This window comes from Artemia franciscana, chromosome 5 (assembly GCF_032884065.1).
Source record: "Artemia franciscana chromosome 5, ASM3288406v1, whole genome shotgun sequence".
NCBI classification, from domain to species: domain Eukaryota; kingdom Metazoa; phylum Arthropoda; class Branchiopoda; order Anostraca; family Artemiidae; genus Artemia; species Artemia franciscana.
In genome coordinates this window covers 20,309,882-20,336,274 of record NC_088867.1, presented here as the reverse complement: position 1 = coordinate 20,336,274, position 26,393 = coordinate 20,309,882, and the positions used below count along the sequence as shown (strand labels likewise).

The 26,393-nt window shown below is 34.9% G+C and overlaps 1 protein-coding gene across 3 annotated transcripts in view; it reads right to left on the bottom strand.

Moving 5' to 3' along the window:
* LOC136027081 (huntingtin-like) overlaps positions 1-26,393 on the bottom strand; it is a 187,663-nt gene that overhangs the window by 142,794 nt on the left and 18,476 nt on the right. For all 3 annotated transcript variants that reach the window (XR_010617489.1, XM_065704020.1, XM_065704021.1), the window contains exons 4-9: positions 24,928-25,069; positions 22,618-22,751; positions 18,597-18,731; positions 15,215-15,374; positions 4,430-4,572; positions 846-998 (exon numbers count right to left, since the gene is read on the bottom strand). Coding sequence is in view for 2 of the 3 variants with exons in the window: in XM_065704020.1 (XP_065560092.1) it covers positions 846-998; positions 4,430-4,572; positions 15,215-15,374; positions 18,597-18,731; positions 22,618-22,751; positions 24,928-25,069 (867 nt within the window). In the remaining variant the exon portion in view is untranslated. The remainder of the gene's footprint in view (positions 1-845; positions 999-4,429; positions 4,573-15,214; positions 15,375-18,596; positions 18,732-22,617; positions 22,752-24,927; positions 25,070-26,393) is intronic.

Genomic DNA, 26,393 nt, shown 5'->3' with positions numbered 1-26,393 from the left:
TGTCCTTTTCAGCAGCATAAGTAATGGATGAAAAAGGGGATATCATCTCCCCTGAAATTGACCAAATTCCAGCAGGATCGAGATATCATAAATAATTCTAGGGGCCAATTATTTTAGTATGCTTTTGTCTTCGTATCGTCGCGCTTGTGGTATAGTTTTTTCTCAAACGTTTAAAATAAGAAAAAAAACTACCCATCAAAATGCACCTCAGGCTAATTCTTATAATTGTGTCAAGGAGATATACCCGAATACTTCAACCAAAATTACAAATTAAGGGCTTCATTACATAAGATTAAAGTTATAACAGGCCAGATATAATTATATCACTGAATAATCAGAAGATTGGCATATTCACCACAAAATTCGCTTTTATTCATAAAAAGAAAAAAATTAACCAAAAGTCGGAAAAATCTGATACCATAGGTATGGTATCAAATTATATGGTATCGGAACGACCCGTTCACAAACAATGGAAAAAGTAACGTTTTCAGAAATGGGCAATATTTTACATGTTTTGGGAAACATAAGCCATGAATACTATTACTAAATTTGTAGTATTTGTTAAATTTGTTCTTTTTTAAAAGAGAAGCCGAAGAAAACAAAACGAGGCAAATCTAGAGTTATGTCCCAATTATTAAGTAAACAAAAAAGAACAACAGAACTAGCTGTTTCAAAATAATATTTCCCCGAAAAATACGTCTTCCATTTTAAACACAACTTTGTTGCCATGATTTCAATTTGTCATCCAGTAAATAATTCCTATTTCTATATACTACACTCTTTAGTTAGCTGAAAAGCTTTTCCTAACCAATTCATGACCTTATTACATTTTGAAAATAACAAACCTTAATAAGCCAGTAGGAATTTCCAGATACAACAAAAATACATTCAAATATGTTTTTAAAATCCACATCGTTCTTGTCCATGAGTACAGGAATACAAGCAGATAAGGCTTGCAACGATGACCTAATATGACTTGTTTCACCACTTTTCAAGCCCTGAAAAAAAAGGAAGAAAATACTGTATGAGAATAAAGGGGGGAAAAAAACTAATGACACGCATTTGCAGTCGACGCCTATTGACTCATCACTACATTCAGCAATCCAAGACCACCCCGATTCCATCCCCCCTCCCTCTGATTCATTATTTTCTTCTTATTATCATTTTTTATTATTGTTGTTGCTTCCCTCTTATTTCATCACTCTTTGCTTCCTCCCAAGAAATTTTCACTTCATTTAAGTATTTCTCAAAACCTTTTCCTATCAGATCTAAAGACTGATAGTAAGAAATAACAAGAAAGTTAAAATAACAAATTACACAAGGTCAAATTAAAACAATGTTTAATTGTCATATAACACAACATAATAAAAAACTAGAAGTCAAAGTAAGGAAAAGAATAATTAATTGCGTTTAATCGGAAAGAAGATTCCACAAGAAGAAAGAAGGTATTTGATCCGGTTCACCATCAACCTTTCCAAAAGATTGCTAAAAATTTTCCACCTAGTTGTGTTGCGAGAGCAACACTTTGGTTTCGTCGTATTTTTTTTTTTTTTTCTAGCACCCCGATTTCAGCGTATTCCCAGAAAGTGGTAAGGGTCTAACCTCTGCGGTTCTTAACCCCGATTTCAGCGTATTCCCAGAAAGTGGTAAGGGTCTAACCTCTGCGGTTCTTACAGAAAGTGTGCATTTGGTGTATTCTGGAAAGCTTCGTAGAGCTCTTGCCTGGAGCCAAAAAGGATGGTGTTTGCTAGTCCTTGAGCCAGAGCCTATAGTGTGTAAAGTGACTTGGAGTTTCATAGCCTATGTCAGAGAGAACTATCTGAAGTTCTGCAGTCAAGCTTTCGTTTCATTAAACCAAGTTTCTGCTTTCGAGCGGAAAGCTCCGTTCTAGCAGGCAAGCAGGCAGGCACCAGTTCCAAATTGAAGATGGAGTAAAATCTAAGTGTTAAATATATGCGACAGTTACCCGGCCCCACAGTCAATATGTCTTCTTTGAGTGATAAACAGAAAAATTTACAGAAATAAAAAGTGGGGACTGAAAGTGCTGTCATCTATTGCTTCTACCAATTTCTATTCGTGATTTCAGCTGAATTTAACATTCGTTTTTTCGCACTTGGGATTGCGGTAGAGAAATGGTATCAGATATACCTCTTAAACTTTGAAAGTTCTATCATTGCTAAAGAAATTGAGGTTTATCCTTTGCTCCTTTCTAAGTGATGACGTTGGAAACTTGGCCTACGGCAAAAAAGTCAGCTTTTGAACCAAGACAGATAGATTTTTTTTCGACGGCTGTCTATAGCTCTTGATGAGCTGATCAAAGTATATGTCATCCATTTTTGGTAGAAAATTCCTTCATGAGACATATCAGTTTGAAAGTTTAAAGGGGTTGACAACTTCAATAGTAAGGTACACACTGAAACCAAAAATAGGCTGATACCAATTGTAGACATATAGGCTAGGGGAGTTTTAAGCAAAAGTCGGCTGTTAGCTCATAATCATCTTCGGCAATGAGGGGTTTGCAACTTTTGCTAGTTGGTGTAAGCGGAAGGACATGTAGGGGACTTGTAAGTAATAGTCGACTGTTAGACTACAATCATCTTCAGCAACGAGGGGTTTGCAACTTTTGCTAGTTGCAATGAGGAGTTTGCAACTTTTGCGAGTTGGTGTACCTAGTATTTATTTTAAGATCTTTACAGATTAATAATTTCAGCGTTTAATCGAAACAAGGAAACGAAACCAAAGTGTTGTTCTCGCAACACTTTACTCGGCGATCCCGAACAAAGGTTGCCGCAACACCTCACGCTGCCCATTCAACGTGGATCTAGTTCTATTTACTCCTAATCACATGGACCTTTCAGTTGTGCTTATTTCTTTAAACTGCAATGAAGTTAAACTAAGTTAACGAAAACAACAATTTAAAAAAAAAATCGTGGTGACTGATTTAGGGCATCATTGGGGATTTCGATTTATGGATCAATTTCTCAATGAAGGGTAATTGTAGGGGAGGGGAAAGTTTCCTCGAGGGGGAATTTTTCACGTTGGCGGGAATCTAAATGAGGGAGCATCGGACGACAGGTAAGTTAGTACTCTACAAAAGTCAGGACCAAAAGGGAACCCAATGCTTCAGAAGCTTTTCCATTATTGATCTAGACATCACAATCAAATCAAAACGGTCTCTCTTAAAAACAAGGTAATTTGTTTCATACTGAAATTAATGTCTATAATTATTACACTCGTTCTTACCATCTTTCTCATGAAGGGAATTAAAGGGAAAAAATATTAGAAAAAGGGAAGAAAAAAAAATAATATTCAGATTGTTCAAAATCTGATTCCTAATTTAGAATCTCACTGTTAGAATCTTACAGTTCAGAATCTCATTAGTAATTTAGTATATTGTTGATACTTTAAGTTTAATTTCACTAATTCTTTTCCCAATAGTTCTAGCTGCTTTTCTAACCTCAGCTTCTTCGCAAACAGTTTCTATAAAATCTTGTATATATACAGAACTATACAAAATAGGATCACAATTATACATATACAAAATAGGATCTTGTATATAAAAATATAGAATTTTAACCGCTATCTAACTGTTCCTAGAACGTTTCTCTCAAGTTGTCAACATACATTCTGCCAATGCCATAACTATCTGATTAAATATCCTTCCTAAATTTCACCTTCAAGTTAACCCTAGCTGCTACTTAGATTTTGAATCCATGATTGCGTTTAAAGTACGAAGCAAAGGATGGAAAATCAGCGCGCATTTATGGATTGCTTCGACGTCTACACCGTTATTCCTATTTTATGGATAATAATACTGAGGGTGATATCTTTTCCAGCTATTCCTAAGAATTTTCACTTTATTTTTTCTTCCTTTAGTTTTTAGATTCATTATCAGCTACTGAAGCACTGTCGAACATGGTTGAACATGGTTGAAATGGTTCACTTTTGAACCTTAACTGTAAATTGAAATACGAGAAGTTACAGAAACAAAAAAAAAGCTTAAAAAGCGAACAGTATCGATAGAGAAAATCATAAAACTAGCCATATATCTTAAAAGGCTGCGACCCTACTGCCGAACTATAAATTTATACACAAGAAATACATTTGAACAATCATTTGCACACAAGGAAAGGAGGGCAAGTCGAGAAAGAATGAGACAGAAGGAAAGTACAAGAAAAAAAGGAAGCAGACAAAAATGAATGATGGACACATAAAAAAGTAGGAGAAAGAATCTCCTTTGAATCATAAGCAAGCTATCTTTACTTTTTTTCCTTGTTCTATTTTCAACCCATCTCCTCTCTGTGGTACTTGCGTCATCACTTTACAAAAATAACAACCAACTTTACGTGCCCTACACTTACATACAAAATAAAAGCTTAACAATAAATTAAAAAAAATTTAAAGAACTTCAAAAGTGAGCTATCCTTACCATTAAAATAATTCCCAAAAATTTCTGGACGGCATCAGTAGAGTTATCTAAATGACATATGCAGGTTCCAGACAAGCGTATACCAAGAATCAAATCCTCCAAACTATTTTGCCTCACAAGATTTTCAACTAGTGTTTCCATACCTGGAAAGATTTGCATAAAAAAAGAAATATGAGAAAAGCAATGTGGACACATCGAACTTTGGCAGAAATTTAGGTTAATATTCAAGATAATGACTTCTTATTCACTCCAAAAATAACTATTTTACATAGATAAAATTTCCAGGAATAAATTTACCATCCCAAATTAGGACCCCGTAAAGAGGTGCCGTGAATCCTGTAATACAAAAAAGTCTTGACTTTTTTCAGGCGGAAAATTCAAAATTAAAGATATACACTGGGATTTTTTATTGTTTATATAAGTGGAATATGTGGCATCTTTAATCTATCCATTAAATTCGGAATTGTATGAAGAGCTGGTTTAGCCTGCCAGCCAGTCCAGTCGGAAAGGCAGGCAAGTCAAGCAGCCCCAACCCCAGGGGTGCAATTGGGGACCCTCCAGGTACAGTCTTTTTATTTTGTGCTTGATGCTTGATGCCTACATCTCTGCTTAGCCGTAAATTAATGAGCAGATTGCTATGCTCACCTCACATATTAACACTCTAAAGAACAAGCAGAAGCTGATTGCAGATTCATTGAATAATCAAACTCTTAAAACTACAATGGCAGAAGTTGTAAGTCAAGCACTGTCTTCTGAGGTTGGTCCTTTGGTTGTGGCCTTTGTTAAAAAACTTACCCCTAGTCATGAAACTGCTGCTCTTGATGCCGACAGTATAGAAATCATCAAACAAGAGGTATACACTAGCCTGAAAATGGATTTTGATGTGCTTGTTGAAAAATCACTCAAACAATATGACCTGAGGATGACAAAGCTTGAATCATCCCTGAAATTGCTTGACTCAGGTTTGTCAAAGCTGCAAAATTCTCTGAAACCGATTCAATCCAATGTTGATCGTCTGGGTGATCAGTCTGACCAAATGAAACTCTCAAATCAGCTGGTCCTATTTGGTTTAAAAGAAGACCCTTATCCAGAAGCTTCTGAAAGCAGATTCCTTGGATTTTGCAGTGCTAGATTTCCTGGTATTCCTGTGACCCAGAATTATATAATTTCTGCTAGAAGGATTGATAAACAAGGCTCGGGTTTGAAACCTCGCCCACTTGTTGTGGAATTTTGTAGTCCTAGAATGCCGCAGCTCGTTCTTAGAGAAAAGAAATGTTTGCAAGGTAGTAGTTTCTTTATTTCTGAGTCACTCACAAAGTCTAGACTTCAGCTACTTAATTATACTAAATCAAAGCTTGGGAAGAGGTCTACATGGTCTAGTGGAGGAGAAATACTCACTAAGCTTTCTGATGGTAAAGTGATTACTGTCAAAGAGGCATCTCAAGTTGATGCTCTCTATCAGTTAACTACAGCTCATCCAAGTCATCCCAAGCCCCTCCCAGGACTGAAGTAAACCATTTCTTTTTTTTCAGCTCTGTTTTGTAAGTTTTTTTATGATCTAATAGTTTTTCTTATGTTTGCATAATGTTGCATTTATGTTGCATAATGTTTGCATGTATGTCGTTTTACATTATTCATTTAAGTGGATTGCAAAAACCGTTGATACCTCTTTCCTCCTGTTGTTCCTTTATTGTTGTGCCTTTTTTTTTTTTTTTTTTTGCCTTTGTCCCTGTACTTGTTTGTTATTATTTTTATTCCCTTTGAACCTAGTATTTTACTATTGTTTTTTGTTCTTGCAGTTGTTTTCTCCATTGTTGCCTATATGTTTTACCTTTCAATCCACCCTCTCTTTCTTCAGCCTGTTTGTATGGTTATTGTGTTCACTTGTCAAGTTATTGTATACATCTGTCACGTGTAGTATATATGGGTGATTTCTCCTTTCTTTTGAATTCTTCTATTCTTAATTCAGTTATATTTGATCGACCAAGTAGTGCTGGTAGACAAGAGGCACACACTTTTGACCCTCTTCTTGAATCTATGGTTAGTTCTAGCTGCAATTATCACACCACCATTGATTATTGTGATAACATTATGCCCTCACTCTCTTCAAATAGTTGCTTTAATGTATTTTGTTTGAATGTGCGTGGAATAAGAGATAAGTGGGACAGTCTTAAATCGTATTTGTGGTCTAATAATTCTTGCCCTTTTGATGTCATAGGCTTGACAGAAATATGGTTATCTGATAGTGATAATTTTACAGCTTACGATATGGATGGTTATATTGCTATTCATGTCCCTAGAATGGTAACAAAGTGTTCAAGAGGTATTTCTTTGTTTATAAAACCTAATATTGAATTTTGTAGAAGATCTGACCTTGAATCCTTGTTTACATCAGTGGTGTCTAATAGTAGGACAATTTATTCTCTTGTCATTGATCTGAAAAGCCAGTTAGCATGTGATACTGTTTGTTTGTTTTATAAGCCCCCTCCTTTTCCAACACATCTGTTCTGTGATTTGCTTGATCAGCTTTCTGGCGTGGGGACTTTCTCTAAAAAACGGATTTGTGTTTTGGGAGACTTTAATTGCAATATGTTAAATGTTGGATCAAATGATGAATGTGACTATCTTTTTGATGTATTTTCTTCTTCAGTGCTACTTCCTTCAATTTTTTTTTCCTTCTCGCGTTGACCCTTCAAGAAATTCTGCCACTTTAATAGATAATACTTTTACTCATTCTCCTAATTTGAAGTTCTCTTCTGGTCTTGTTTTCACTGATCTTTCTGATCACTTTCCTATTTATCTATCACTATCTGTGCCTAAAACAGAGATTACTGTGGATGAGAAAGGCAAGTCTTCTTTTAGAACTTTTACAGATAAAGAAATTTCTAATTTAATACATGGTCTTCAGAGTAATGATTGGTCTAGTGTTCTTGAAGCTAATGATGCTGATTGTGCAACTAGATTATTTTTGTGTCGTATGGGAACTCTGTTGGATAAGCATTTTCCTCTTAGAAATAAGCCAAGGAATTTTACACCCAAATGCCCATGAATGTCTAGAGGTCTGATCAATGCAACTCATATGAAGGCGTCTTTGTTCAAGGTCGCATGTAAAAGTAAGACACAGGATGATCTTTTGAAGTATAAACATTACAAAAATGTGCTCACTTCTTCAGTTCGTTTAGCAAAAAAGCTGCATTTTTCGCGTCGAATTAATGAGTGTAAGAGGAATTTGCGCAAGGTTTGGACTGTAATTAATGAAGCTCTCTCTCGCAAGAAACTCAAACATTCTTCCCCATGTCTTTATAGAAAAGCTGATGGATCTGTTGTGGACAAAAAATCCTTAGCGAGTGCCTTCAATTCTTATTTCACCATACTTCCTTCAGTTCTAATTCCACCCCCGAGTAGAGTAAGTTGTTTTCCCTTGACAGAGAAGTCTTTTTTCCTTTCCCCATGTAGTACTACTGAGGTTTCTAGTATTATTCTTCCTATCAGTCGTTCAGTTGGTAGTTTTGGTTTGAGTAATAATATCCTTAAAAAAATCAGTCAGTTTGTTTCTCATTCGATTTCACACATAACTAACCTCTCTCTTTCTTCTGGTATTTTCCCTCATTCATTTAAAGTTGCTACTGTTGTACCTTTGCACAAAAAAGGTGATTCGCCTCTAATTTCAAACTACAGACCTATTTCTCTTCTTCCCGTCATCTCAAAGGTTTTTGAAAAAGTAGTGTATCGGCGACTCTCTTCATTTGCATTTAGTACTAATTCGACTGCTGGAAATTCTTTCATCACTAACCATCAGTATGGTTTTCGTCCCTCATTCTCTACCTTGCATGCACTTACTGATGCAACAGAGTTTGTGCGTGTTAATCTGGACAAGGGCTTGTGTGTTTTAGGTCTATTTCTTGACTTTTCAAAGGCCTTTGATATGGTTGACCACAATGTTCTTCTGTCTAAACTATCCTTATTTGGAGTGCATGGAGTCCCACTAGAATGGTTTAGGTCCTACCTCTCAGAAAGATGTCAGTATGTTTTGGTTAACCGTACTTCTTCCTCTACTTTGCCTGTATTGAAAGGTGTCCCACAAGGCTCTGTGCTTGGACCACTTTTATTTCTAATCTACATTAATGATCTTGTTGATGGTCTTCATCCCCATGTTCACCCTGTTCTTTTTGCTGATGACAGTAACTTTTTCATTGCTGCGGTGGACCTGCCATCTGTCACTTCTATAGCTCAAGGTATTCTTGATAAAGTAAAGGCTTGGTGCTGATCAAATGGTATGGCTCTTAACAGCCGAAAGAGTACCATTGTCAACTTTAGGACCCCTTACCGTATGAGAGACGTACAGGAGCCAATCACCCTGACTTTTGGGAATGATATTATACCACAAGCTACTATGGTGAAATTTCTGAGTGTGTATCTTGACTGTTTTCTTTCTTTTAAACCGCATATAACTCACACCCGTTCCTTAATCCTCCGCCAGTCTTCAATGTTGAACCGGATTAACTCATTTCTTCCTCCTGATATTATGGTTTCTCTTTACTGTGCTTTTATTTATCCTTACCTTTCTTATTGCTGCTCTGTCTGGGGCAATACTAATAAATCTCTTCTCTGTCACTTTAAAGAGCCCAAAATAGGGCAGCGAAGGCTACTTTTCTTCTCCCTCGGCTTTACCCTTCCTCTGATCTTTATAATGATACTGGAATAGCTCCGCTGGATCATATTATAGGTAAAAGTACTCTTTATTTAGCGCATTCTGCTTTTCTAGGTACTCTCCCACCGACCCTGCAGCAGTTTTTCTCACGGACAGGCTCAGGTAGGTACTTTTCTTCTTTACGTAATTCTTCTCGACGATTTATTTTACCAAAACGATCCTCTACAGCAGCCCAGAGGTCTCCTGTATATCACTCAATTCTATTATGGAACTCCATCCCTTCGGATGTCCCTCTTTTTCTTTCTGAAAAGGCATTATTTCGTCGGGTCTTTCCAGTTCAATAATTTTTGTCTCTCTTTTTAATTCTATCCCAATTTGTATGTCACTTCTCTTCTTTTAAAACCATTTTCAGCTATATGTTAAATCTCCTTCTAAATTTTCGATCTGTTAAATGTCCTTGTCTTGTTCCAGCGTTTTTTTTTTGTTTTTTTTTTTTTTGTTTTTTTGTATATATTTTATAAAAGTGTTTTATTCTTGTTCTCTGTGGTCCATTACAAGCAAAGCTTCTTGGGCCTAGTAACCGCTTTACTTTTGTAATAGTTTTTCTTTTAGTATTAATAAATTGATTGATTGATTGATTGACATGATAAATACATAGATGAATTGATTGAGAAAGGCCTTCAAGGCCCTACACAAACGTAAATGCAGTAGGTTAACTAAAAAGACAAATGTTCCGAGAAAACAAAACAAGCAACGATGGAAAAAAAACTAGCTGAATTTATGACTTTCCTTTAACCCAAAATCACCACGGTTAGTATTTGCACCAATTTAGAAAGGTTTCCACCTCCCCCTAGAGTTTAATCATTATCTTTAATTACAGTCAACTCTACTCTTTCTTGTCAAAATCACACAGCTAATATAAGTCACAAATATTACGTTCTCTTTGTTACGTGAAAAGCCTAAAATTATTTCTTGGGTCTTTAAAAACGACAAAGTTGTGTGCTCTGCTGATTAGGTAACACGTAAGCTATCGTTGTTGTTCAATCGTTAAGCTACACTTTTTTTCGTATCGTAATTGTTATTGTCATTGAACAATAGTGTCATCGTTCAAGTTGTTCTCAGTCATTTATATCTGCTTAGTTTGCCTAATAACACTAAAGCTATTCGAATGCTGTAAAAAAAACACACAAATACTTCGTATTTTAGATTCTTCTGGGACCTTTACCCAAACCAAAATTGTCTATGGTTTTTACAGTGTCGGATATATAAAACGTATAACGCCTACAGGTTTGTGTTTCAGATTGTAAAAGAACAAAGAACATTTTTTGATAACATTTTAATTATTTAGAGATTCAAGGTACATTTACTACACGTTAATTTTCTACAGCAAAGTGGATCCAGATAAAACACGAGACATCTAGATGCTACTGCAATTACTAACAGCTCATTCCAGGATCAAGCCCTTTGTGGCCAGCACAGCTTCAGCCTCTATTTCTCTGTCCCAATCAAGCCAGCCTTCACTATTCACCCCATCTCATGAAGTTCAAGCTCCTTTCAATTCTTCCTTATGAGCTCTTTCAAGCCCATTCGAAGAAGACCTACTTTTTCGCTTGGCCACACGTGATGAAAGGGGGTATAAAAAGAACAAGTAAAACTATCCTAAAGCTATAGCTAAGGCTATCCAAGTGTTATAAAAAAAACAACACAAATATTTCTTATTTTAGACTCTTCTGGGACTTTACCTCAACCGAAATTGTCCATGTTTTTTATATTGTCAGATATATAAAACGATATATATAATATAACGATAACAATATAACGATACATAAAAGGAGCCTTAGCTCCTTTCAATCCTTTCTTATGAGCTCTTTCAAGCCATAAAAAGACCAAGTAAAACTATCCTTAAATAAACCATATGGAAACACCTACGTTTTAGTCTGAGATATTCAAAGATATCTATTCAGTCCTAGAGATTCTGTCCCATCAGAAGTCAATGCCCATAGCCTCATACTGACTAATATACCTAGTTATTCTTAAAATTTATATATATATATATATATATATATATATATATATATATATATATATATATATATATATATATATATTTATATATATATATATATATATATATATATATATATATATATATATATATATATTTATATATATATATATATATATATATATATATATATATATATATATATATATATTTATATATATATATATATATATATATATATATATATATACGTAGTTTTTATAGATATTCTATGCATTTGCCCGTGTCTGTTTTGTCCATAATCGTCAAGTTTAACTGCCACCCAGCCATTAGTCTTTCACTCTATTTAGCATGTTAGTGCATTTATGCGTATTGTGTTTGCACGCATTAGTGCTATTTCATAGATGGGCAAATATTGGAGCTTTGCTACCCTCTTTACACTTTTAGTGCCCTGTAGTTAAGAACGTAGTATAAAAATACACGCTTCATTTCACGCATCAGATATTTTGTGGCAATACCACGTAATTCTATGAATCATACACACGATTTGTAGATGAAGTCGATAAGTAGGCATTTTTTGATAAAATTAGACGTTAAAGGATTTCATTCATTTGATACTGGAATCTTGATATGCAATCATAGTAGTTCGTCAGCAACGACATTATAGACACCCGCAGCTACAGCGTTAATAACGACGAAGACCACACTGCCTTTCCATCACAAACACCAAAAACAAGAAGAACAATAGGAAATTTTTTAAGACAGTGGGAAAAGAATTGGAATGAATATTTCGGCCCTATGTCCAAGGGCCGTCCTCAGCAATACAAATACGAAAAAACAACTTACGAGAGAATAAAATCTATAAAACTAAAATGAACAATTTTTCAAAACAGTCCCAGCATCCTTACCTCAGCGAAGTTCAACCAGGACTGAAAAATAAATTGTTATGAAACGAGGCAATCCAATGAAATGAAAGAAAATGATTTAAAAACAGGTTTTTAATGCCAGCCTAGCTTTTTTCGCTGCTGATCTTATAGGTCTATTTGTGACAAATATTCATTCTAATTTGTTTCCCACTGTCTTAAAAAATTCCCTATTGTTCTTCTTGTTTTTGGTGTTAGCTACAGCGTTCGTTTACCCACGCTTTTAAGCAAAGGCTTAATGCCATAAATTGCGAATTAACGTCATCAATGTCAAATACAGAGATGAAGTACAATATTTTTATTTCTACTATCCTTTCCCTTTTTTCTCTTAAGAATTTATTTGCCACAGAGCCTTTATATTTCAAGACTGGTTTACATTTTGCCCGATTAAAATTGATGAATAAAGAGATCTGGGCGTGAACATGGGACGGAGAAGAGATCCATGACAACGGGAGATGGATAAAAAGGAACAAGTGACAAAGGCACCAGCAGGATTATCTCGGGATGGGGGGCAGTTAAAAAAAAATTGAAACAAGGAGTCATGTTGAAAAACGGGTTTGTTTATATGAAAAAACTTTTCGGAATGTTGCAATTTTTGCGCATTTTTAGTCTTGAAGATAGAAGGGGTTGATTATTCTAGCTTTCCTTTTGGATGACCGTGTGAAGAGACATCCTGATTATTTTGTATGCAAATTTCGAGCAAGAGGTATGCTTTGAAAGGACTTTTTTTTAATCTGATTCTCTAACAATGCAAAGCTTGTATCAGTTTATTTCTTGTCGACTCTGTGAAACGGTATCTGATGCTGAGTCAGAGTGCATATTTTAGGGATTGGTCCAGAGAATCGTAGTATCGATTCCCTGAACAGCCTCTCCTCGAATTTTATTTCTCTGAATCTCATCCTCCTAATATATTTCACTGAATTTCATTCTTCCATATCTCACGCAAGGTATTTTTTTATTAAGGGAATCACTTTCCCCTCCCAAGGACAAAAAATTTCAATAGAAGCTCAAAAATTATTTGAACAATATAGTTTCTAGGATTGTCATATTGTGTGCGCGAATTAGGCACTCCGGAGCATTTGATCCCATCCCCCGAAAAGTAAGAACAAAATAGAAATACAGAAGAGAGAATAATAAGGACTTTTTTTCCCAAGACAGTGAACGAACAAAACCTATTTGAATATTTCAGCCCTATATCTAAGGGCCGTCCTCAGCAAAGAAAACTAAAATATCGTTTCACCGAATTTCACTCAACTAAATCCCATTCTTCCGACTCTTATCGGGAGAATGGAGGGACCTCGGTGAGATCCCCTCCACGCCCTCCAAAAATAATTCAAGCATCTAGTGTCCATAGTTTTTCTAAAACCAGGAAGCAAGAGGGCCAATAATTCTTGACGTCCGAATCCCTGAGTAATCCCAAATCAACCATTTAGTTCGCTAGACAACCTTGACACTTAAAATTAAATTTGCGAATTTAGAATAAAAAAGCCAGGTTCTTACACGGGGATTGTTTCGCTGGGGGTGGAGAGGGGAAGTTGAAAATTCAAAATACAGTCTCTTGCAAGCAACAAGCAAAGTACGTGCAAATTATAACATATCACTGAGGAATTGCAAATATTTCGATATTTATGGGGCCGACACCCCTTCCCTCAAGTTATTGCCTAAGGGAGAGGAAGAGGGGGGATTTCAAGTCTCTGGCACTATCCAGTGCTATACCTTCCAGCATTGACTCCAATGGCAGTGATTGTACTATAAGATTTGAGTATAACTCGAAAGTTTTAGTAATTAGCACTTTGAAATCACTAGAAAAACTGCCAGCATCAACTGTGGTACCTTTTTTAATGTAAAGCTCATCACCACACTGTTTACTTTGACGGAATTTGATACATTGAGACAAACATTCAAATAGAGAAAAGCCTTTGCCCCCTAGATCCTTTTTTGCCCTCCCCCTAGATTTTGAAAATACCTTTTTTGGTGGTTTATTTTCCTCGAAAATGCCTTTTTTTTGTATTTTAACTGAAAAACTGATAAAAATTAACCCCACTAGATTTGGAGGAATGCAACCCCCTCTCCTAAATATTTGGCAAATTGACACCACTGAAGACAGAGAGAAAAATTTAAAAGACTGAGATTCGATGAGATCAGATTCAGAGGGCCGATATTCGGGAAAATGAGATCCAGGGAATTTAGATTCGGGAAATGGAGCCTAAACTCCTTAAATTGCAATAGAGGGCATTTTTCAAATACTTGATATTTTTATGTGAATTTCATTATTATGTAAAATTCATACCAGTATAGTAGTGCTGAATCTGTGAGCATGGACTCTTCATGGCCAGAGCAGAGTATAAGGGGACAAATTCCGAGGGAAGTGAAAATTCTAAATTTTAAAAGAGTAGAGGAGCAAATTCCATATGACAATAAAGTTTAAGCCTGTTGGGATAAATTTATGCTTCATCCAAGAGGGTTTAGCTTCCAAGATTTTCAAAATATTGTTAATTGTTGCTGTGGCCAAAAATTTGACAAATCTTTTACTAAACAATGTACTTTTCATACATTTACCATTTAAAAAATCAGCAGGTTCAGGACTTCCCGTGTAGTGGGCGGCAGCTTGAAAAAAAAGTTACACTTCAATTGCTACCTTTTTCTTTGACTGAAAGCTGTAAAATTTTACCATCAAGATCAGACTGGTGGTTCTTTGTTTAAAAAAAATCTTAAAACAGATTCCTATTTTAGGCCATCAAAATCTACTTTTTAACCTTCGGTGTGATTTTGATGGCATAATTTTATGGCATAATAGATGTATACATTTTTTTTACACATGTGTAACTTTTTAAACCGATGGTTTAATATAAACCATTGGTTTAATTTAATATAATATGGTTTAATATAAACCAATAAACCTTCGGTGTGATTTTGATGGCATAATTTTATAGTTTTCCGCCAAAGGAAGGGGTCGCAATAGATATGTAACTTTTTTACACATGTGTAACTTTTTGAACCGATAGTTTAATATAAACCATCGGTTTTATATAATATAATATGGTTTAATATAAACCGATAAACCTACACCGCTAAGAAAAATCTTAAAGCAGATTCCTATTTTAGGGCAGGTAAGCGGCTTATAGAAGGAGCAATGATTCCTACACTTATTATTCCCAGTGTCGCTACAGTGTCGCATCTATTATACAGGAAATAATTAACGTTACCATGAGGAATCACTTGAAAGCCAATGAGGCTCTGTAGACAACTGGTGGCGGTCAGCCGTGTGTTCGAACGATTGAGAGGAGGAAGGACATCGCCAGCAACAATTTTCACAAGATGATCAGTGGTTACCCTGTACGGATTGGCTATGGTTTCTTCAGTCCCCTGAAACGTTTTTTCTTATTAGTATATTGTCAATAAGGAATTGAGCCATCCAGACATCATTTTCATTAGATCCATCAATTAAAGTAGATACAAATTTAAAAAGAAGATTCATTCTCATTTTAAGATACCAATCGTAGAAAGAAAAGAAAACGTCCAGAATTTTATAGGGCGTACTTGAAACTCTCCTGGCACCTGACATCGGAGAAGCTGCTTAAGCTAGAAGAAGATAAATGCGTTCTAATATTCATCCCCAGAATCCATATTCAATGGCAAAAGCAAAGATCCTTAGAAGACGAATACGGCAATCAAAAGGCATGGTGTTTCACAACAGATTTCACAGTTAAACGGAAAAATTAAAAAGAATACAGTTTACGCTTTTTTTAAGTTATCACCGACCGGTTATTTGTTCAAAGTATATTTTGTAACCCTTTGAAGTTATGGTAAAATAATTTTTATATCTAAGCTCTATTTACAAACAATTTCTACGAGTAAAGAGGGGGATGACCCACGCATTTTGACCAAAACAGAGACTTCTAAGTGCCTTGAGAACCAAATAATATATGGGAAAACAGGTCAAAGCAATTGACAGAGGTTGTCGAATACAGGTTATGAATCGCAGTTTTGCAAAAAAAAAGTAGCGTGGCCCCAACTGAATTACTACAGTGGGCGATTTAATAGTGTGCATCCGTTGTTCTTTTTTATTATGATCAACAAAACATATTAAATTGTGGTTTTATTTTGTAAAGGAAAAGTTTCACATCATGGCTGGCGAACTAGCCTAGCCAAAACAAAAACTTCTGCAAACACTTGTTAAAGTTAGAAAACTTAGAACACGGTTAGCATCACCTAACAGCAAATTTGTCATTACGCTTGTTGTTATTTTTTTTTTGCTAAATACAAGCGGTTTAATCACAAAGATTACATTTATATTTTAATACTTACCAAAGTAATGCTGTCAGCTTAGCTGAGTTTCATACTATTTGCAATATTTGGAATTTAGAATGCGTAATTTCAAAATTATAAAACTTACTTTTTTGGCTGAAATGACAACCCTGTTCATAACTTATGGGACAATACAGAGGGGTAAGAAATAAGATGGGAAGCCAACCTGGAGGGGGGGGGGTTCATTTTTGTCTTTTCTAATACCAAATTATTTTTAAAGTACCAAATTGAGTACCAAAGCTAACCAACATGAAAAAAACTACTTTGCATCTGCATGAACTTATTGATCTATGTGGGAGTCAGTGTCTTTCTCGTGTAAGACTGAGTTTGAATGGAATATTAAATTTGAATTTTCACGCATTATTACTGAGCTTATTAAATTATGTATGAGTAAAACACACTGATTCCATGCTAAGTCAGTACAAAAATAAATAGTTATTTATGACTGCTAATTTTCTAATCTAGACTTACAATTACTTGTTTTTTTCTTACTCCAAAATCATTTGGTTTCTTAAAAAAATAATCAAGAGTTCCAAAGCTGATAACAAGACAATATCGAATATTGAGTACAATACCGTATTCAGGGGAGGGGTTATGCGTCTTGCACCCCCTCCCCCAAAATGTTTATCCTACTCGTAAAAATCTAATAAAAATAGCATAAAGGCACATTTTTGGCGCGTTTTCATTGAATTTATTTTTTTGTATACACCCCCCCCCCAAAAAAAAAATCCTGGATACGGCTCTGACAGGGTATAGAGTGTTGCCTTGCATTATTAAGGGGGGGGCCGATGTCACATCCATGTGCTGAAAAACTTACCTTCCCCTCTGTCTAAAAAATTAGTAATCGTAACTAGCGATGGTTTTTCATTTATTTATCACGAATCTTCTTGAGATTCTATCCCTTATTTCTCTAATTTATCGAAAAAACTTTAAAATTTCAGTAGTGACCTAGAGAAAGAGTGCTAAAACGACAATATTTTCAAAACTTTTCTGCTAATAAATGCTGACCCTGGAGTTTTACCAGTTCTAGCCGGTGTTAACATCGCAAAACGTGATAAATATCTGGGAATTTATTAGAAATCTCCCGTAAATAGTTCTAATGATACAGTCCAAGAATATATATGGTAGTGTCCCACCGCGCTCGAGTCACTGAGTTCCTAACGGAAAGAAACAAAATATGCTAGAAATTTGAAGCAAAATCAAATATGCAGCTGATTTCTGAGCATCAACAATTTTTTTCTAAAAAGTGAAGGGATTACACAATAATAAAATTATGATTTTACTTTTACTGAATTGATTTTTTGTCTTTTACAACTGTTCCTTGTTTTTGATTTAAATACACTTGTTACATAAATTTACTACTTTGCTAACTAATCTTATACATTTAGCATTTTTTTTCGTTTGATTTTATATTTGACTGGGCTTTTATATTCATTAAGGTTTTTATGTAATTTGTAGTTTATCAGTATTGATTTTAATTGACCGTCCTTTATTGTTGTTCATTTCAAAATTTGTGCTTTATTACACTGTTTGTTTTGTGGCATTTTTTGGCAAGATATGAAACTTGGTTAATGTTTACTTGTGAAAGCCATTCCAAAAATAGAACTTCATAGCATCTCTTATTCGTGATTTTACTTCCATTATTTTGACAGTTGAAAACCTGATCAATGCAAAGTAACTTTCTAAAGTAGAACATCTAGGGCTGAATCATAATCAAGCTTTCGAAAAAGCAAGCACTGACCGTCTACAATAAAGTACATTAGTAGTTGATTCCAGTGGCTTCAATTGGAGGAAACCAGATTTTTCCCCTTTCTCGATTTTAAAAAATGCCTTTTTGAGGGTATTTCAATTGAAAAGAACTGATTTTAGAATTTTCATTGCAAGAACTGAAAAAAAGACGAATTTGTCCACCCTTTAGATTCTAAAAAAATGCACTCCCCCCACCCTAAATTTTCGCGAGTGATACAATTTGCTACTGATACCTACCGATACTGCTACTGATACTGATACAATTTGCTACTGTTTACTTATAACAAAGGAGAAGAAAGAGTGGAAGAAGACAAAAAGCATTAAAAATAAACAAAGGGTCTTATAAAAGCTATTTAGGGTGAGTCTCAGCTTTTGGGGATCAGCAATTTATGACTACCCCTATACATGTTTAGAAGCTCTATATCTGTGTCCCAAATGATTCGGAAAACAGGGCTTTTTAAAGGGTAGAACAAAAAGAAGGAAGGTGATCAAAAATCGCAAAAATCAACAAAAATAGAAAGCAAAACTTACTAAAGTAGGTTCAATCTCATCCTTAATATCCCGTAAAATGCTTAAATTTTGCACTAAGAAGGCATCCAAGGTCTCTAAGGCAGAAGGAAGGGCAGAATTTACATATTTAATGACACAGCCCAAGCGAAAAACAACCTAAAAGATAATTTAATGATAAAGTGCAGGAATATACATAAAAAAAGACCCAGAAAAATTTTAAGTAAATACGTTCTACCTATACCATAAATTAATAAAACTAATATTTTAAAGAAGTAAAAAAGAAGTACCGAAAATAATCAAACGACAATCTAAAACAATAATCAAATTTGAACAAAATTCAGGTTTTAGTTGTTTTTCCAGTAAAGCAAAATAAATTGTTTTTCCACAAAAGCAAATGGAAGTAACCCCGATGGATTATATTTTAAAAATATACTTGAAAAAATCCTTTTCGAAGTTAGTCCGTGGCTTTATTACTAGTATTTTGAGTTAAATAATCAAAGATTAGTACATTTACTGGAAAGCGTCGCAGCCAATCAATAAGTTGGTAAACTGGTAAGCGTAAAGGGAACATGAAGGTTGGTGAGTCCGCCCTGAGTCGTGGGAATTAACGATTCAACAAATTTCCAAGTAGCACCTGAATTTCCGATACCAGCAGAGGCAGAAACACATAAGGGTCTACTGCGAGAACAACAAGAAGAGAAGAAGAACATAAAGCATGTCTCTGAGAAAGAAAAAAAAACAGCGAGGTCAAACATTAGCCAGAATAATCATGAAGTTAATTATAATAACAAAAACAAAATATTAGCCGAGTTAAAGACAAAAGAGCCACTTTGTCAAAAGGACATAATAAGCATGCCTCGTTATATTTTTTAAACGGACTTTTTTTCATACTCGCTTAACCCTAATTATTTCATCATCACTAGAAATAAGCTAAAACCAAACAATCTGTATACCTTTGAGAGACTTAATTAAAATATAAGTTATCCTTTTTTCTATTTCTCCCACGTAACATTGCACTATAAGTGGTAGGGGATCCATGGCAGTGGCATCAGTTTTTAATTTCCATGAGACCCTTGTCAAAGCCCTTAGGTTTCTTGATCAGTTTCCAATACCCCTCGATTTAAACATTAAATGATTTGGTTGATTTCGATCAAATTCATACAACTCCTCTAAGAAATTATTTCTTTTCCATACTCTTCTAAGTGAATTTTTGTATGTATAGAGGGTTCAAATAAATTATTATTATTATTATAACAAGAAATCAAAGAACCTTTAAGCTTTGTCTAGAGAAGGTCAGAATTTTGATCATCCCTTTAGTTTGTCATTACCATGAGCTTTCGTTAAAGCAAAACGACAGTTTCACTGAACTGCTTTAAGAAAAGAACTTTGATCACTAGAGATAGGTCTATAAAGACTAAAAAAAAACAATTCTTATATTTTTCAAGTCTATAATCTTGCTAATGATGAGCAAAATGGGCCAATTCTTGAGATATTTTATTCCTTTGCAGCCAAAGCAGGCCTCAGCTATTGTCTGGAGCTTCAGCGGATAATAGTATGGATAAACATATTTTTATGACTCTAAAAGACTAAGCAAATACAAATTAAAAAATTCTAAGTAATCCACACTATACAAAATAAAAACATTACATAAATTACAAAAATCTATTTATGTGCTCCATTGCTATCGCCCTTATATCCATCACTAACTACACTCATCCTTCACCTGTCAGAAAACCTACCCTCTCCATACACTTCCTTTACAATTCAATCAATTCTTCAAATGGCTATATCATATTATCCACACTCTCTTCCATACCTCCACATCTAGGGCAAAAGTGATGACCATCCTACCCTCACCTCTTCCATAAGCATTTTCTTCTTACCCCAGATAGCAAAATATTCACCATCAAGTCAACAAGATACATTAACTCATCCTTCCCTAAAATTTACCTAAAAAATACCTGTTCGCCCATCCTATTTTACCACGGTGGAGAGCCACAGGGAATCAGAAATGGCTTTTCCATGTTGCCAAACCTGAACCTATTAATCTCCTCAAATACTTTATATTGTCTTTGCAATCTCATTATCTATACCTAATTAATTAGTCCATGATTCTCCTGTCCCTCCAAAACCTTGTAAAATCCTCTTTACCTGGTCCCAAATGTCCCGAAGATTCACGAGTCGATTTTCTTTGAAAACACATATTTCTGAAATAGTTCTTTGCCTGGATGTCGGGATTGATTAATAATAGATTTTAGTATGTATTTTGTTGTGGTGTTTTCGCACTGGGATGGCCTCCTCTGTCATCTCCTACCTTGTATGTTTTTTGTTGTTGTTCTTTTTTTTTAGCTTTTTTTTCTTTTTGGAATTATTAGTATGACGAGACGTTGTGTTTTTTTTTCTATCCATTTGTACTGCCCCAGCCTTACGAGCTCTGCTCTCTGTTGGGGCGTAATATTGTTTATGTATATTTTTAACTTGAATTAATAAATATTGATTGATATATTGGTATGGCTATGAACTAGGAGGCTCATGTCTAAAAGCTTCTAAATAAGCTGACTTAAGTAGCTGCACTCGTGATATTTTCACAATACGATTTCAAACCTAACCAAATTCACTAGCTTACAGCTTCTTAACGAAAACTTCCTAGATCTATTCAACCAAACATTTCTTATAAAATCCAAGCTGCCCTTTCTAATAGCCTTTCTAGTACCCTTTCTAGTTTATCTATTTTCTGAAATCCCCCTTCTGGTGCACAGTGCATCACAGATATCGCCTTTTTCCTAAATCTCCTTCTGTACCCTAATATCTCTCATATTCATTAACTGGCTCCTTACAATTAAATTTGAACAAATCCTACCCACCTCCCTACTGCATCCTGGATGTGCACTAATTTTTTTACCCTTTATCCTAAACGGCACTCCTAAACCTTTCTATTCTTTCTAAAATTGGAGTTCTCTCTACCTCCAAAAGCATATTTATCTTCATTACTTTTCTGGTACATTAGGGTACCATTAACCGGAGGTTACACATACAAGTTCCCCGACTTTCGAAAAAAAAAGTTTTTAGTCTCTTTTCTAACCCCGTTTTCAGGCAAACTAATATTCTCCTCTAGCTTATTTTTGGCATCGGGTTGGCCTTGGCTGAAGGAATTAAAGAAATAACTTTCAAACCGATCAGGGAAAGAAAAGTTTTTTGCCCTATTTGGGCTCCATTTCCGAGAATCTGTGCCCCCACCTTAAAACGTTTTGTACATCAAAGCTCCTTGACCCAGGGATTTGCACATGTAAACAAACTGATCAGAGACAAAAAATATTCGACCTTTTATTGGCTCCTTTAGCCCCTTCCCCTCTATCAGAAACTTGAGTTCCCCTCAGGTCAGGGACTAACACTGGAAGTTTCAAGCCGATCGGACAGCCAATTACAAACACGAGGACATTTGTTTCCACCATTAAGCATATCAGTTAGTAATGGGATTTGCATATTTAGGGTCCTTGTCCCTGAGGCTGCATGGGTTATGTCATCCATGAGGATTATTCACGCTATTTCGAGCAAAATGGCTACTTGGCAATTATAGCCTACTACGAAGGGGGGGAGGGGATTTATGGCAAGTGACTGAGGACAAAAGGAACGAGGATGATATCAAAGCCGTTCAATTACTGTAAGCCCTTAGAAAGGGCGGTAAAGCTTTCAATTTTTAATCGAATGAGCTCTCTCCCAAGTTTCTACAATTTTAGTAATGTACCAATACAAATTTTACCAAAGTAATTTACCAAAGTAATTTACAATTTCAGTAGTTTACAACCTAACTAGCTAATGCATTGTGTCTGTATGGACAGGATGAAGCTTCTTTTCGATTTTATTTGTCCCCCTCTATTGGAATGTTCATAGTTGTCATGCACGGACAACACAAGTACCAAAAGGATGGGAAAAACTTAGTTCAGCTGGTTGACCAGCGCGCCAATGGCTTCTAAAAAGCAGCAGGTTGCCCTTACCGTAGCCCAAATACTTCGGACATAGTTCTTTTTATTATATTACCTACTTTGTAATGTAATTCCTGTGGTATTGTGGCACTTGGGACTTTCAATTTGAAAAGAGCTTTCAAGCATTCCAAATATCCAATTATGGAGGGTTTTTCATTTGCTGCAAATTCCTCATCTGCTTGTTTCAAAAAATCTGAGAATAAAATTTGTTATTATAAGAACATGTAAGTAGACCATATTTAAACTGATTAGCATAAGACGTCAACTCTGGATCACCATACGAAACAAAACTGGTTTCCAGTTTTATATTAAAAAAAAAAGAAAAGAAATTAGATCTAGACATGAGCACTCGAAAAAGTATCCGTAATAGATGCCACTTAAACCTATTTTGATAACAGACTGCTTTGTGAGCTGCAAAAGCTTCTAACTTCATTAGCTTTTTAACGCCACTCTTTGTCTCTTTTTTGGTAACTTCATTTTTAGAGAGAGGATGATATTTTTCCCTGTTAATCAATCATTAGTAAAAACAAGGGTTTTCACTAGCTGATGTATCAATCTACTTTACGTGTTTTACTCATCTAAACATAACACATACCTGTAAAGAGAATGATTAAATAAAAATGGTAGATTTTTAACAGTCCTAAACAGTAAGTATTTGTTATGTACAATTTATCGGGCCGGAGAAAACTAACTTTTCATTTCTAATCAAAAACACTATGAAGGAAAATTTATACATTTTTTCCATTCCGAAAACTCACCAACATGACAATTTTGCTATCATGAATCTGGCAGTCGATGAAAAATTCCACAATTGCCAAAACCTTTTTTTATCTTTTGCCACGTTTTACTTAACTTGTTTTTCCTCTCTATTTGTTGGTCGCCAAAATTTGAGTAATTTTAAAATAGTAGAAACTGTCAAAATGAGCTAAATTTCGGTAATAACTAAGGCTATATCCAAACAATTAGGGTGACCAAAGGTCACCTTTGGTCACTTTACAATTTCAATTATTTGCCTCAATTTTAGAAAAAGGCAACTAGACTATGTCTTTAATTGTTTTTAATGGCAACTTAGAAAAGGCAATTTATTTTCCCAGCCTGTTTATTGGTCGCCAAAATTTGAGATGCTTATTAGTTCGACCCCTTTCTCTCATCCGATTTGGCTCAAAATTTGTATACAGCTTTGCTCTACCTAACATTAAAGTATTCTGATATATTTGAATCTCAAAAATACGTCATTATTCTATTATTTAGTTTCTGACTTCAGAAATTATTACACAATCCGAAGTCAATTATGTGCGCAATATAAATGATGAAAATTGCGATCTTTGGCGCTTCAAAAATCTTGTCTAATGTTTTGTCGTGTAATAGTTAAAATCATTGTTCATTAAATTAATTAGATAATAAAAGATTTAATCAGAAATAAATTTCTAGAAAATTGATAGTAGTTTTTGGTGGATCAATTTATAAGAAAAACGTTACAAAAAATTTCCTTTTATTACTTTCATAACGTATAAAAAATAATTAAAAACTGGTATTCACTATCAAAAACATTGTTGAAGAAAAGAAGAAAAGTTTAATTAGATATTTATTTTACTTTTCGCGCCTGGCCAAGCTTACGGTTTCGCTAAGTAGAGTTAGATCGCTGGAAGGACTTCGAAAAGACGAATTATATTATAGTAAACTTACTGGAAAAAAGGCATGCAATCAAGATGCTATTTGAGAAATGAAAAATATGCGAAAACTATCGACCAACGGATGATGAAAAAGCGGTATCATAGAAATTCTGATGAATTTCTGAACTCTCAGACAAATCATTAAAAGCCAAGGTACCGTTTGTTTTAACTTGTTTAAATAGAAAATTGAGGATACTTTTTCTACATTCATCAATACTGAATTATTTAGAAGCAAATTTTTAGACACATTTGACCTCACCTCCACGTGGTGTGTCCGGATATAATGCATACTAGATGTGGCATGTATTAAAGAACTAAATAGGCACAACTTCCACAACTGAAGACCAAAAAGAGCTAAATAAACATTTTATATATATTTTTTTTTTAACCACGTTTTACAAATGGACTAAAAAGTGGAAAATATTTTTTTTTAGGTTCCAGAGAGTACTTTTGACATACATACTTCAAGAATGTTTTAATATTTTGAATATTGTGAATTCCTTTACTCAAACTTGTAAAAAATTTCTGGAAATTTAAATGTAGTGCACATATTCCTTAAAAAAAATGTGAATTTGTCATCCATAGCATTCATAAATTATTCTTGTACGATAAATATTTAGACAGCAATAGGTAGTTGACTGAAAATGCGCACCAATTTAAATTTTTTATTATAGCTAAAATAGCATTTCAACTCACCTAAAATACGTTCGATCATATGAGTGAAGTGCCATTGAGTGCGTGAGGAATTTTCAACCATATCAGCAATAGAATATGCACATTGACGACGTATAGATGGAGACAAAGAGCTGAGCTGACCAATAAGAGGATCCATAATCATCTTCAGGTCAAAAAGAAATCAATTAGTCATGTCTAATTAAGTAACAAACTGTCAAAATAAAGAGGTCAAGAATGAAACCTATGATTACGATATACTTATGACAGCACTCTTAAGCATAAAATTTGCCTTTCAATCCGTATGACAGGGGCACAAGAGTTACAGTGAACAGCGCTCAGAGGGGCATGAAGAGTTTCAGAGGCCTTGAAGCTGGCTCAGAGGCCAGCTTCAAGGGGCATTAACAGCACTCAGAGTATTTACATATGATCGTTCAAGCACAAGCATTTGCATACCTGAATAAGTAGCAACTGCGCTGTAATAAAATAATATAAAATTATTTTTTTAATATAAAATACATTAAGGTTCATTCTAACATTTCCAGCCTCCAAATTATTTAAAAAATGGAATAAAGGAGAATTATCACTGACATAAGAACAGTCCAAAAACCAATAATAACAAAAAAAAAAATCTCAATATCGTTCTAGACTCAAAGATGAGTTTTTTTTTCGAAATCATTCACTGTTCCTCAGTATTTTAAAAGAGAAATTAGGTTTTCTAAACATTGATCTTAATATCCTTATGTCGAGGTATTAAAAAACTAGATTATTTTAGTGTGCTTGAAACAAGTAGGGTTGTCACCCTACATTGTGAAGCTACACGTTTTTGTTGTCTAGGAATATTCATGATTTTTAATATTAATTAAAAATTATTTGTTGAATTAAATATTAATCACCCATTTATTAGATTAAACATAATTAAACACTAGTTAACATTTAACAAAATTTAAAATATCACCGTCTTCGGGAAGAATAAGGTTCCGAAGCAGAAATTTACTTCCCAAACTGTATTTCAGCTATAAGACAATTTTCTATGCGGTAAAAGGCCGTCCTGGCAGAGTTAGTTGGTGCGCTGGATTCGGGATCCTTTGTCTGAGAGGACGCGGGTTCGAATCCCAGTGTTCCGGAAGTGTTTACCTGGCTTTAGTTTGGGACGGGGGTCAGTGGCGTGACTCTGTAAGCTTAGCCAGAGTCAACCATGCTCCAAATGGGTACCTGGAGAAATCTGGGGAAGGTAAACAGGAATGATGTGTGAAAGCACAGGATGGCTGGCCCCTAACCCCCCATTGCACTTCCTGGCTGAAGGGCCAAGAAACGGAGATCAGCACCGCCGGTAGGGACTGTAAAGTCTAATGCCGTATCCTTTACCTTTTTACCTTTAAAAGCAGAAGAACACTCTTCAATCAAACGACTATTCTCAAGTCTCTCCCAGCTCACCGTCTAGTGTAATATACGTCCAATCAACAGGTTGTGCATCCACGTCAACAAGT